This window comes from Capra hircus, chromosome 14 (genome assembly GCF_001704415.2).
Source record: "Capra hircus breed San Clemente chromosome 14, ASM170441v1, whole genome shotgun sequence".
Classification (NCBI taxonomy): Eukaryota; Metazoa; Chordata; class Mammalia; order Artiodactyla; family Bovidae; genus Capra; species Capra hircus.
In genome coordinates, this window is record NC_030821.1 from 9,076,799 (window position 1) to 9,090,891 (window position 14,093).

Consider the following 14,093-nt stretch of genomic DNA (forward strand, 5'->3'; position numbering starts at 1 on the left):
AGTCTGTACATGCAAATGAATCATAGCCTTATCTGTATCAGACCTGATTGATACACCCTTCTACGCCCCGCTGTTTCACTCCTCTCCCTTTCAGGTGTTTTTTTTGCAAGACATCACAGAGTTCATCTGGGGCCAGGTTTTAATTTTGGTATATTGTGAATGACCCTTTGGTATACTGTGAAATTTGTTTGTATTTTTCCTCGTTACTGTAGATCTATGCGTATATCTTTAAGAACATCAAGTCTGTGCGACTGGAAGCACTGCTCTTATCCTTGCTAAGCATTGTGGTGCTTGTCCTGGTTAAAGAGCTGAATGAACAGTTTAAGAGGAAAATTAAAATTGTTCTTCCTATTGACTTAGTTTTGGTAAGTACAAAATGAACGTTTAACTTTCTTCTCTGCAATGCTTGCAACTGCTGTGGATAATGTGCAAAGGCACACCTTATTGTCCATAGTAACCCACAATTAGTCCTGTCTCTCATTAAAACAGGACTAATTTGGCTACACATTCATGTAAAGGCAGGAAATATTTTGAGTCAGTAATTTAAAAGAGGCACACATGTTTCTAATGTTTGCAGAATTTCTCATATGCTTGTATATTTTCAGATAAATAAGAGAACATGTAGCCTAAAATCTTAAATATGGAGACATTTTTAAGGATGGGACTCAAAAAATCTCTGGCATGATTCTCCATAAAGCAACAAAAAGTGAAACCACATCTTTTTGATATGGCATCTATATGCTGTATAAAATGTGATCAATCAACAAATATCCATAATGGTTGATAGATTTATTATATTTACTGACCTAGTTTTTCTTTGTTAAAAGGATATTCTCATAATTTTCAGTGGCCAAGGCTGATTCTCTATGATATTTTTGTTGCTGTACTTGGCAAAGTAACAAATTGTACTTTACTCCTAAGGCTTATGAAATTAAAAAACACATTTTGAAATTTTAAGAGCCTCTAATGGGAACTCTTTTTAAAAAAATTGTATTTATTTATTTTGATTGATTGATGATTGCTGTACAATAAGGGTTTGACTTCTGCATACATCAACATGAATCAGCCATAGGTATATATATGTCCCCTCCCTCTTTAAACTCCCTCCCACCTCCCACTCTTTCCCACCCCTCTAGGCTGTTACAGAGGTCTGGTTTGACTTTCTGATGGGAACTCTTAACTAAACAAAGCATTACATTGAAAATGAAATGTTAAGCAAACTAGTCTTCTAATTTACTTATTATTAATTGGCTTTAGTTTCTTTTTATTGGTGATAAGTAGTGTCTAAATAATTTTACCCTTTGAAATATCACTTCATGCTATTGAAATAGTGTAGACTTTATTTATATGTATATAAACCTCAGTTCAGTTGCTCAGTTGTGTCCAACTCAGCGACCCCATGGTTGCTGCGACCCCTGCAACACACCAGGCCTCCCTGTCTATCACCAACTCCTGGTGTTTACTCAAACTCATGTCCATCGAGTTGGTGATGTCAACCAACCATCTCATCTTCTGTCATCCCCTTCTCCTCCTGCCTTCAATCTTTCCCAGCATCGGGGTCTTTTCTAATCAGTCAGTTCTTCGCATCAGGTAGCCAAAGTATTAGAGTTTCAGCTTCAGCATCAGTCCTTCCAATGAACACCCAGGACTGATTTCCTGTAGGATGGACTGGTTGGATCTCCTTGCAGTCCAAGGGACTCTCAAGAGTCTTCTCCAACACCACAGTTCAAAACCATCAATTCTTCGGTGCTCAGCTTTCTTCATAGTCCAATTTTCACACCCTTACATGACTACTGGAAAAACCATAGCTTTGACTAGATGGACCTTTGTTGACAAAGTAATGTCTTTGCTTTTTAATATGCTCTCTAGGTTGGTCATAACTTTCCTTCCAAGGAGTAGTTCAGTTCAGTTCAGTTGCTCGTCGTGTATGATTCTTTGCCACCACGTGATTTGCAGCACGCCAGGCCTCCCTGAACATCACCAACTCCCGGAGTTCACTCAAACTCACGTCCATCGAGTTGGTGATGCCACCCAACCATCTCATCCTCGGTCGTCCCCTTCTCCTCCTGCCCCCAATCCCTCCCAGCATCAGAGTCTTTTCCAGTGAGTCAACTCTTCGCGTGAGGTGGCCAAACTATCAGAGTTTCAGCTTTAGCATCATTGCTTCCAAAGAACACCCAGGACTGATCTCCTTCAGAATGGACTGGTTGGATCTCCTTGCAGTCCACGGGACTCTCAAGAGCTTTCTATAGCAACACAGTTCAAAAGCATCAATTCTTCAGCACTCAGCTTTCTTCACAGTCCAACTCTCACATCCATACATGACTACTGGAAAAACCATAGCCTTGACTAGACTGACCTTTGTTGTCAAAGTAATGTCTCTGCTTTTGAATATGCTATCTAGGTTGGTCATAACTTTCCTTCCTAGGAGTAAGTGTCTTTTAATTTCATGGCTGCAATCACCATCTGCAGTGATTTTGGAGCCCCCCGAAATAAAGACTGACACTGTTTCCACTGTTTCCCCATCTATTTCCCATGAAGTGATGGGACCAGATGCCATGATCTTAGCTTTCTGAATGTTGAGCTTTAAGCCAACTTTTTCACTCTCCACTTTCACTTTCATCAAGAGGCTCTTTAGTTCTTCTTCACTTTCTGCCATAAGGGTGGTGTCATCTGCATATCTGAGGTTATTGATATTTCTCCCAGCAATCTTGATTCCAGCTTGTACTTCCTCCAGCCCAGCATTTCTCATGATGTACTCTGCATAGAAGTTAAATAGTCAGGGTGACAATATACAGCCTTACATACTCCTTTTCCTATTTGGAACCAGTCTGTTGTTCCATGTCCTGTTCTAACTGTTGCTTCCTGACCTGCATATAGTTTCTCAAGAGTCAAGTCAGTTGGTCTGGTGTTCCCATCTCTTTCAGAATTTTCCACAGTTTGTTGTGATCCACACAGTCAAAGGCTTTGACATAGTCAATAAAGCAGAAGTAGATGTTTTTCTGGAACTCCCTTGCTTTTTGATGATCCAGTGTATGTTGGCAGTTTGATTTCTGGTTCCTCTGCCTTTTCTAAATCCAGCTTGAACATCTGGAAGTTCACAGTTCATGTATTGTTGAAACCTGGCTTGAATAATTTTGAGCATTACTTTGCTAGCATGTGAGTGCAGCACTTTCACAGCATCATCTCACCTACAATGAGATTCATGAGTATACACATGGATACTTTTGCCCAGCACCCAAACTCTGAACATATCTCCACTTTTCACCCACACAACTCTCCCTTGGCCTTTCCTTGGACCATTCTGGAAGGGGAGACATGGAGAAGGTATCTGGAAGCAGACTTTGTCAGGAAATTATAGATTCCTGGGAATTCAGTGTATGATCCAGAAATATGAGCCCAGGTTTGAGTTAGGTACCTCCCCTTGTCCCCACAAAACTCCCATTTTATGAGAAGAGTTACAGTTGGAAGATGGCAGATTAGAACCTTCTAAAGCACTAAAGACAAAGTTAGTGACTTAAGTTACTTAATTTTAATATTGGCTATATATATTGAACACCATGCATTCTTCCGTTTTCAATAAGGATTCAGCATCTTGTGGCTATGGTATATTTTCTTTTATAGCTCACAGTATTTTCTGATGATGTAAATATTTCATGAAAATTATTAGCAATTAAAATGTATTAAATGTAGAAATTTTTGAATACATTAATACTTCTGATTCCAACCTAATAGCCTGAATTTTTTACTACTATTGTATTTAGAAAGTACAATTATGTCATAATATTTATAAAGTTTGAAACTGTTACCTGTTTGAGTTTTATTGCCTTTAAAAAAATTCTCGTCTCCTTTGTTTTTTAAGTCTATTTAATGTTTTAAGAAATATTATAAAGTCAGTTAAATATCATCATAGAGAAGAGAAATATATAGTAAAAATCCCTACAAAGTAATATTATTGGAATTGTTGGATATTCCTTATTTTGCTAGTGTGATTTTTTTTTATACCTTTTTTCTGACCATGTATATGGTAAATTTATACTTTAGGTAATTAGTGTGTTTCTTTTTAACAAAGAAGCATAGTATAGAAATGATTAAACAGATATCAAACTGATAGATAACCCTGTGAAATAACCAGTACCTATTAAATAATCAAAAGAATGAAGAGAATGTGAAAATGGATGGAAAACATTAAGGTAATATGACTGGTGAAAACAAGTCCTTAACAGAATTCTGAACATACACTTTAAAGGGGACTGTGGATACTTGCAGAGAATACAAGGCCTTGCTTGCCGTATGTCATACAATAGAAGGTCAGGCTCCTGAAACTCCAGGGAGGTAATTCAAAAAATATTGGGTTCAACACATTATTAACTAGCATATTTTTAAAGCTCAAAATTAAAGATTATTCAAGGAGACTGTAAACCATCAATTACTAACCTACATTAGGAATATTGATGCAGCGTCTTAAACCCTTTTGTGACTACTCCAGTGAAAGGAAAATGTTCTGAGTTAAAACATTCTTTCATATCATGAGAGACAAGTATTTAGGTTGGACTGTGGTATCTGTGTGCAGCACACACACACACATACACACACACACACACACAAACACACATTTGTATATTCTGTATTCTGCACCCCTTCAAAATCAGACATAATTGGGTTGCTATAACTGGAAAGGATATGATAAAAGTTGTATTACTGTAACGCCATTTAGTTTTTGAGACTGCAGATTAAGTGCTCTCAAATCTCAGAGGGATTTTTTTATTTACATATTTTCTTAGTTTTTAAAAATCTGTGCAAATACTATATTACTGTTGATAATCGTGGAGCACATGAGTGATGTTTGCTTTTAAAATAGTTTTAAGATGTTTGAGAGACAGGAATAATTTTATTTTTCTCTTTTTCAAATGGAACCACACAGATGATTGCTACATCTTTGACTTGCTATTGTACCAATATGGAAAACACATACGGATTAGAAGTAGTTGGTCATATTCCAAAAGGGTAATGTAGTCTTTTTTCTTTCTCTCTTTCCTTTTGTTTGTTTGTTGATGGAGGAAGCAAATGGGGAGTAGGTGGATATGAATTTTATTTCTTTCAAAGGCTATATGTGGTACAAAATTCTAGTTAATTTCTATTTTACAGTGATAGAAGCAGTTCACAATAAAGAAAAATAACTTCTTAAAGTATATATCTATTATTTGAGAAGTTGATAACTATTTTTTACAGTATTGCTTCAAGTAAAAGATTTGGAGATTATTAATACACATCATTTGAAAAAGAAAGCAGAACATTGAATTTCCAAATTAGAGTCATGCTCTAGTCTTCCCTCTTCTACTCACACATTCCTATGACTATTTATATTTCACTTAAAATATAGTAAAAATACACAAGCATCATCTTAAATAGCAGACATATAGACATGAATGGTATGCACTGGTGAAAGAGAGAGTGGAAATAGAAATGAGAGCATGTTTCCCACCTGTCTTAAAGCCTTCCTTTGGACACGAAGAGAAGATTAACAAAAGGAAGACGTGTTCACCCTGAAAGCACAAAATATTTTTCCAAATATATCCTGAAAGGAAGCAACATCATCTTAGGGGAGAAAGAGGATGTCTTATGAATTATTCTCTTTTAATGGGCTGTGTTATACACCAATATTTATAGATTTGGGGCAAAATTAGAGTTGTTGGCTTCTCTATATTTTTATCTTCCAGACATAGGCCAATAGTGATTATTGGAATCATCTTGTGTTTTCTGAAGGGTTCTCTACTTTACCTTCAAATTCAGTTTATTGTTTTTTTATTCCTATAGGTTAATTTATCATTATTAATAATTAGGCAAGCTTGATTTTCATGAAACAAAATTTCTTATAGTTTGAAACACTTTTATGTATATGACTTAGGGCTTGTAATGGTACGAATCAGTTTGACTTAGGGTTAAACTTGAGGGAGTGGGCAAAAAATACCATGCCTCTCCTTCATCTAGTCTAGTTATCCTTTGTTTTGAGTGACTTTTACAAACTCATCTTCTTAAAGAATCATAGAAAAATCATGGCATTGATAAGAGATGGAGCTGAGGTTGAATCCCAGCTCTACCATCACTTTGTGATTAAGATACATTTTTTAGAATGTTTTCTTCTCTATACATTGCACTCATGGTACTTGATCTGGGGATTGTGGGGAGAATTTAATAAAACTGCTACTGTGAAAGTGCTGAACATTCAGTTTACATGCTCAATATTACATGAACATAAATTATTTCCCCCTTTTCTTCTATTGTTGCCCCAGAGGGATTTTTCTTTAAAGACAGAAGGTAAGTGCCACATAGCATCATCAGGGATAAATAAACAATGATACTTTGGCTCAAGTGGTTTTCAAAAAAAAAAAAAAAAAAAAAGACAATGACTGGGTATTAGTTGGAAGAAATATTTTAAACAGTTGTTTAAAACTGAGAAATAGAAGTTGCACAAGCCTCTTAGCCTCATCCACAGGAGGGCAGACAGAAGAAGCAGGAAGAACTACAATTCCGCCAACTTCAAGAACAAAAACCACAACCACAGAAAGTTAATCAAAATGAAAAGCCAGAGGATTATGTTCCAGGTGAAGGAAAAAGATAAAATCAAACTAAAAGAACAACTAAATGAAGTGGAGACGGCAAGCTTCAGAAAAAGGAGTTCAGAATGATAGTGAAGATGATCCAAGGTCCTGGGAAAAGAATGGAGAAGATGCAAGAAAGGTTTACCAAAGACCTAGAGGAGCTAAAGGACAAAGAAATGGAGATGAACAATCCACTAGAAGGAATCAAGAGCAGGATAACTGAGGAAGAAGAATGGGTAAGTGACCTGGAAGAGAAAATGGTGGAAATCATTGCAGCAAAGCAGAATATAGAAGAAAAGAATGAAAAGAAATGAAGACAGCCTAAGAGACTTCTGAGACAACATTAAATGCACCAGCATTCACATTATAGGGGTGCCAGAAGATGAAGAGACTGAGAAAGCACCTGAGAAAATATTTGAAGAGATAATAGTTGAAAACTTCCCTAACATAGGAAAAGAAATAATCAACCAAACCCTTGAAGTGCAGAGAGTCCTAGTTAGGATAAACCCAAGGAGGAATACACTGAGACACATACCAATCAAACTGACAACAATTTGAGACAAACATAAAATGTTAACAGCAACAAGGGAAGAATGACGCATACCCTTGTATGTTTTATGTATTATTAGCTGATTTCTCAACCAAAATTCTACAAGTAAGAAAGGGATGGCACAATGTATTTAAGGTGATGAAAGGGAAAAACTTACAACCAAGAATACTCTACCCAGCATGACTTTGCTCAGATTTGATGGAGAAATCAAAAGTTTTACAGACAAACAAAAATTAAGAGAATTCATTAGCACCAAATAGGTGCCCAATTTGCTACTGGAGATCAGTGGAGAAATAACTCCAGAAAGAATGAAGGGATGAAACCAAAGCAAAAACAATACCCAGCTGTGGATGTGACTGGTGATAGAAGCAAGGTCCGATGCTGTAAAGAGCAATATTGCATAGGATCCTGGAATGTCAGGTCCATGAATCAAGGCAAATTGGAAGTGGTCAAACAAGAGATGGCAAGGGTGAACATCGACATTCTAGGAATCAGTGAACTAAAATGGACTGGAATGGGTGAATTTAACTCAGATGACCATTATATCTACTACTGCGGGCAGGAATCCCTCAGAAGAAATGCAGTAGCCATCATGGTCGACAAAAGAGTCCGAAATGCAGTACTTGGATGCAATCTAAAAAACGACAGAATGATCTCTGTTCATCTCCAAGGCAAACCATTCAATATCACAGTTATCCAAGTCTATGCCCCAACCAGTAATGCTGAAGAAACTGAAGTTGAACAGTTTTATGAAGACCTACAAGACCTTTTAGAGCTAACACCCGGAAAAGATGTCCTTTTCATTATAGCGGACTGGAATGCATAAGTAGGAAGTCAAGAAACACCTGGAGTAACAGGCAAATTTGGCCTTGGAATGCAGAATGAAGCAGGGCAAAGACTAATAGAGTTTTGCCAAGAAAATGCACTGGTCATAGCAAACACCCTCTTCCAACAACACAAGAGAAGACTCTACACATGGACATCACCAGATGGTCAACACTGAAATCAGACTGATTATATTCTTTGCAGCCAAAGATGGAGAAGCTCTATACAGTCAATAAAAACCAGACCAGGAGCTGACTGTGGCTCAGATCATGAACTCCTTATTACCAAATTCAGACTTAAATTGAAGAAAGTAGGGAAAACCGCTAGACCATTCAGGTATGACCTAAATCAAATCCCTTATGATTATATGGTGGAAGTGAGAAATAGATTTCAGGGCCTAGATCTGATAGATAGAGTGCCTGATGAACTATGGACTGAGGTTCGTGACATTGTACAGGAGACAGAGATGAAGACCATCCCCATGGAAAAGAAATGCAAAAAAGCAAAATGGCTGTCTGGGGAGGCCTTACAAATAGCTGTGAAAAGAAGAGAGGCAAAAAGCAAAGGAGAAAAGGAAAGATATAAACATCTGAATGCAGAGTTCCAAAGAATAGCAAGAGATAAGAAAGCCTTCTTCAGTGATCAATGCAAAGAAATAGAGGAAAAGAACAGAATGGGAAAGGCTAGAGATCTCTTCAAGAAAATTAGAGATACCAAGGGAACATTTCATGCAAAGATGGGCTTGATAAAGGACAGAAATGGTCTGGACCTAACAGAAGCAGAAGATATTAAGAAGAGGTGGCAAGAATACACAAAGAACTGTACAAAAAAGCTCTTCACGACCCATATAATCATGATGATGTGATCACTCATCTAGAGCCAGACATCCTGGAGTGTGAAGTCAAGCGGGCCTTGGAAAGCATTGCTATGAACAAAGGTAATGGAGGTGATGGAATTCCAGTTGAGCTCTTTCAAATCCTGAAAGATGATGCTGTGAAAGTGCTGCACTCAATATGCCAGCAAGTTTGGAAAACTCAGCAGTGGCCACAGGACTGGAAAAGGTCAGTTTTCATTCCAATTCCAAAGAAAGGCAATGCCAAAGAATGCTCAAACTACCGCACAATTGCACTCATCTCACATGCTAGTAAAATAATGCTCAAGATTCTCCAAGCCAGGCTTCAGCTATACGTGAACCATGAACTTCCTGATGTTCAAGCTGGTTTTAGAAAAGGCAGAGGAACCAGAGATCAAATTGCCAACATCCGCTGAATCATGGAAAAAGCAAGAGAGTTCCAGCAAAACATCTATTTCTGCTTTATTGACTATGCTAAAGCCTTTGACTGTGTGGATCACAAGAAACTGTGGAAAATTCTGAGAGAGATGGGAATACCAGGCCACCTGACCTGCTTCTTGAGAAATCTGTATGCAGGTCAGGAAGCAGCAGTTAGAACAGGACATGGAACAGCAGACTGGTTCCAAATAGCAAAAGGAGAACGTCAAGACTGTATATTGTCATCCTGCTTATTTAACATATGCAGAGTACATCATGAGAAATGCTGGACTGGAGGAAACACAAGCTGGAATCAAGATTCCCAGGAGAAATATCCATAACCTCATATATGCAGATGACACCACCCTTATGGCAGAAAGTGAAGAGGAACTAGGAAGCCTTTTGATGAAAGTGAAAGAGGAGAGTGAAAAAGTTGGCCTACAGCTCAACATTCAGAAAACGAAGATCATGGCATCTGGTCCCATCACTTCATGGGAAATAGATGGGGAAACAGTGGAAACAGTGTCAGACTTTATTTTTGGGGGCTCCAAAATCACTGCAGATGGTGATTGCAGCCATGAATTTAAAAGATCCTTACTCCTTGGAAGAAAAGTTATGACTAACCTAGATAGCATATTCAAAAGCAGAGACATTACTTTCCTGACTAAGGTCCATCTAGTCAAGGCTATGGTTTTCCAGTGGTCATGTATGGATGTGAGTGTTGGACTGTGAAGAAGGCTGAGCATTGCAGAATTGATGCTTTTGAACTGTGTTATTGGAGAATACTCTTGAGAGTCCCTTGGACTGCAAGGAGGTCCAACTAGTCCATTCTGAAGGAGATCAGCCCTGGGATTTCTTTGGAAGGAATGATGCTAAAGCTGAAACTCCAGTACTTTGGCCACCTCATGCGAAGAGTTGACTCGTTGGAAAAGACTCTGATGTTGAGAGGGATTGGGGGCAGGAGGAGAAGGGGACAACAGAGGATGACATGGCTGGATGGCATCGTGGACTCGATGGATGTGAGTCTGAGTGAACTCTGGGAGATGGTGATGGACAGGGAGGCCTGGCGTGCTGCTATTCATGGGGTCACACAGAGTCAGACACGACTGAGTGACTGAACTGAACTGAACTGAAAGGAACTTCTCTAGGGACAAACTTAAGAGAAGGAAAAGACCTACAAATATAAACCCAGAAGAATTAAGAAAATGGTAATAAGATCATACATATTGATACTTATCTTAAATGTAAATGGATTAGATGCACCAACCAAGACAATGGATTTGCTGAGTGGATTATAAAAAGACCCGTAAGTGTGGTGTTTACAGAAGACCCACTGCAGACCTAGGGACACTGACAGACTGAGAGTAAAGGAATGGGAGAATGTATTCTCTGCAAGTGGAAATCGTAATAAAACTGAAGCAGCAATACTCATATCAGAAAAAATAGGCTTCAAAGCAAAGGCTGTTGTAAGAGACGAGGAGGACACTACATAATGTTCAATAATTCAGTCCAAGAAAAAGATAAAACAATTATATATGCACCCAACACAGGAGCACCTCAAAACAGAACCCATTTGCAGAGCAGCAGTGGAGATGCAGACATAGAGAAAAGACTTGTGGACTCAGTGGGGGAAGGAGAGGGTGGGACAAACAGAGAATAGTATGTAAATATATACATTACCAACGTAAAATAGAGAGCAAGTGGGAATTTGCTGTGTGACACGGGGAGCTCAACGAAGTGCTCTGTGACAAGCCAGAGGGGTGGGATGGGGTGGAAGATGGGAAGAGGGGCTCAGGAGGGAGGGGATATGTGTATACCTGTGTGACTCATGTTGATGTACGGCAGAAACCAACATAGTATTGTAAAGCAATTGTCCTCCAATTGAAAAAAAAAAAAACTATTAAAAAAACCCACAAACATGGCAGCTAAACAATGTGCTACTAAATAACCAATGGATCACTGAAGAAAATGAAAGTTAAACCTTCCAAAACCTATGGGATGCTGCAAAAGCAGTTCTAAGAAAGAAGTGTATAGCAATATACTCCTACCACTTTTACCTCAAGAAACAAGGAAAAAAACCTAACCTTACACTTAAAACAACTAGAGAAAGAACAAATAAAACCTGAAGTTAAGTAGAAGGAAATAAATCATAAAGATCAGAGCAGAAATTAATGAAATAGAGACAGAGAGAATAATTGCAAAGATTGATGAAGTTAAGAGATGGTTCTTTGAAAAGCAAAAGTGATAATTCCATTCTCATCACTTATCAAACATAGTTTGGAAGTCCAATCCATGGTAATCAGAGAAGAAAATGAATACAAGGAATCCAAATGGGGAAAGAAGAAGTAAAACAGTCATTGCTTGCAGATGACATGATGCTATACACAGAAGATCCTAAAGACGCTACCAGAGAGCTACTAGAAATCATCAATGAATTTGGTAGATTTGCAGGTTACAAAGCTAATAGAGACATCACTTTGCCAACAAAAGTTCGTATAGTCAAAGCTATGGTTTTTCCAGTAGGCATGTACGGATGTGAGAATTGGACCATAGAGAAGGCTGAGCACTGAAGAATAAATGCTTTTGAACCATGGTGTTGGAGAAGACTCTTGTGAGTCTCGTTAACTGCAAGGAGATCCAACCAGTCCATCCTAAAGGAAATCAGTCCTGAATATTCATTGGAAGCACTGATGTTGAAGCTGAAACTCCAATACTTTGGCCACCTGATGCAAAGAACTGACTCATTTGAAAAGACCCTGATGTTGGGAAAGATTGAAGGTGGGAGAGAAGGGGATGACAGAGGATGAGATGGTTGGATGGCATCACCAACTCAATGGACATGAATTTGAGCAAATTCTGAGGGATAGTGAGGAACAGGGAAGCCGGCTGCACTGCAGTCCATGGGGTCGTAAAGAGTCAGATATGACTGAGCAACTGAACAACAACAACAAAGATTTGCAAGTTACAAAATTAATACACAGAAATCACTTGCATTTCTATACATTAACAATGAAATATTAGTAAGAGATATTCAAGAAACAATTCCATTTATTATCACACCAAAAAGAATAAAATACCTAGGAATAAGATTATTTGAAGAGACAAAAGACCTATTCTCAGAAAACTATAAGATGTTGATGAAAGAAATCAAAGACACAAAGAGATGGGAAGATATAACATGTTTGTCGATAAGAAGAATCAATATTGGCAAAATTACCATACTACCCAAGGCAATCTACAGATTCAGTGCACTCCCTATCAAATCACCAGTGGCATTTTTCATAGAATTAGAACAAAAAATCTTAAAATTTGTATGGAGACGCAATAGATCCAGAATGGCCAAAGCAATCTTGAAAAAGAGCTCTAAGAACCATGTGCCCTGATTTCAGATTATACTACAAATCAAAACAGGATGGGACTAGAACAAAAATAGAAACACAGATTAATGGAACAGGATTGAAAGTGCAGAAATGAACTCACACACTTCTGGTTAATTAATCTATGACAAAGGAGGCAAGACAACATAATGTTGGAAAGATGGTCTCTTCAACAAAAGGTGCTGGGAAAATTGGACAGCGACATGTAAAAAATGAAATTTGTGTGCTGTGTGTTTAGTTGCTTAGTTATGTCCAAACCTTTGCTACCCCATGGAATGTATTCCGCCAGGCTCCTCTGTCCATGGGGATTCTCCAGGCAAGAATACTGGAGTGGGTTCACGTGCCCTTTTCCAGAGATCCAACCTAGAGATCTAACCCAGGTCTCCCACAGTGCAGGCAGATTCTTTACCATCAGAGCCACCAAGGAAGCTCAAGAATACTGGAGTCCTTCTCCAGGGGATCTTCCTGATCCAGGAATCAACCCAGGGTTTCTTGTTTGGCAGGTGGATTCTTTACTAGCTGAGCTATCAGGGAAGTCCTGGAGCGGGTTGCCATGCCCTCCTCCAGGAGATCTTCTCAACCCAGGGACTGAACCTAGGTCTCCCACATAGCAGGTGAATTCTTTACCTTCTGAGCCACCAGCAAAGCCCACATGTTAAAAAGTGAAATTAGATCATTCTTTGACATCATACAGATAAATAAGCTCAAAATGGTTTAAAGATCTAAATATGACAATGAACACGATAACACTCCCAGAGGAAAACATAGGCAGAGCACTCTGATGTAAATCACAGCAATATCTTTCTTAATCTGTCTCCCAGAATATGGAAACAAAAACAAAAATATGCAAATAGGATGTACTTAAACTCAAAACTTTTGCATTTCAAAGGAAACAGTAAAGAAAAGACATACTGGGAAAAAATATTTGCTAAGAATGGGACTGACAAGGAGTTAGTTTCCAAAACTTACCAACAGCTCATGATACTTAACAGCATTAAAATAAATAATCCAGTTTAGAAATGGGCAGAAGACCTAAATAGACATTTCTCAAAAGAAGATATACCGATGACCAAGAAGCACATAACAAGATGTTCAACATCACTAATTACTACACAAAAGCAATTCAAAACCTCAGTGAGATATCATCTCACACCAGCCAGAATTTGTTGTTCAGTCACTCTGTCACGTCTGACTCTTTGTGACCCCATGCACTGCAGCATGCCAGGCTTCCCCTGACCATTTTCCAGCCAGAATGGCTATCATCAAACCACAGTTGTCATTCACAAACAGTAAGTGCTGGAGAGGGTGTGGAGAGAAGGGAGCCCTCCTACATTGTTGGTGTGAATGTAAAGTGGTACTGCTACTATATAGCACAGTATGGAGGGTTCTTAAAAATCTAAAAACAGAGCTAACATATGACCCTGCAGTCCCACTCCTGGGGATATATCTGGAGCAAAATATAATCTGAA

The 14,093-nt window shown here is 38.4% G+C and overlaps 1 protein-coding gene across 3 annotated transcripts in view; it reads left to right on the forward strand.

Annotated features, from left to right (window-relative positions):
• SLC26A7 (solute carrier family 26 member 7) overlaps positions 1 to 14,093 on the forward strand; it is a 139,135-nt gene that overhangs the window by 61,587 nt on the left and 63,455 nt on the right. For 2 of the 3 annotated variants that reach the window (XM_013969360.2, XM_018058199.1), the window contains one exon: positions 4,925 to 5,007. In XM_013969360.2, the coding sequence (XP_013824814.2) occupies positions 4,925 to 5,007 (83 nt within the window). Of the gene's footprint in view, positions 1 to 212; positions 366 to 4,924; positions 5,008 to 14,093 lie in introns of all 3 variants that reach the window. The other variant, XM_005689247.3, reaches the window with a different exon arrangement.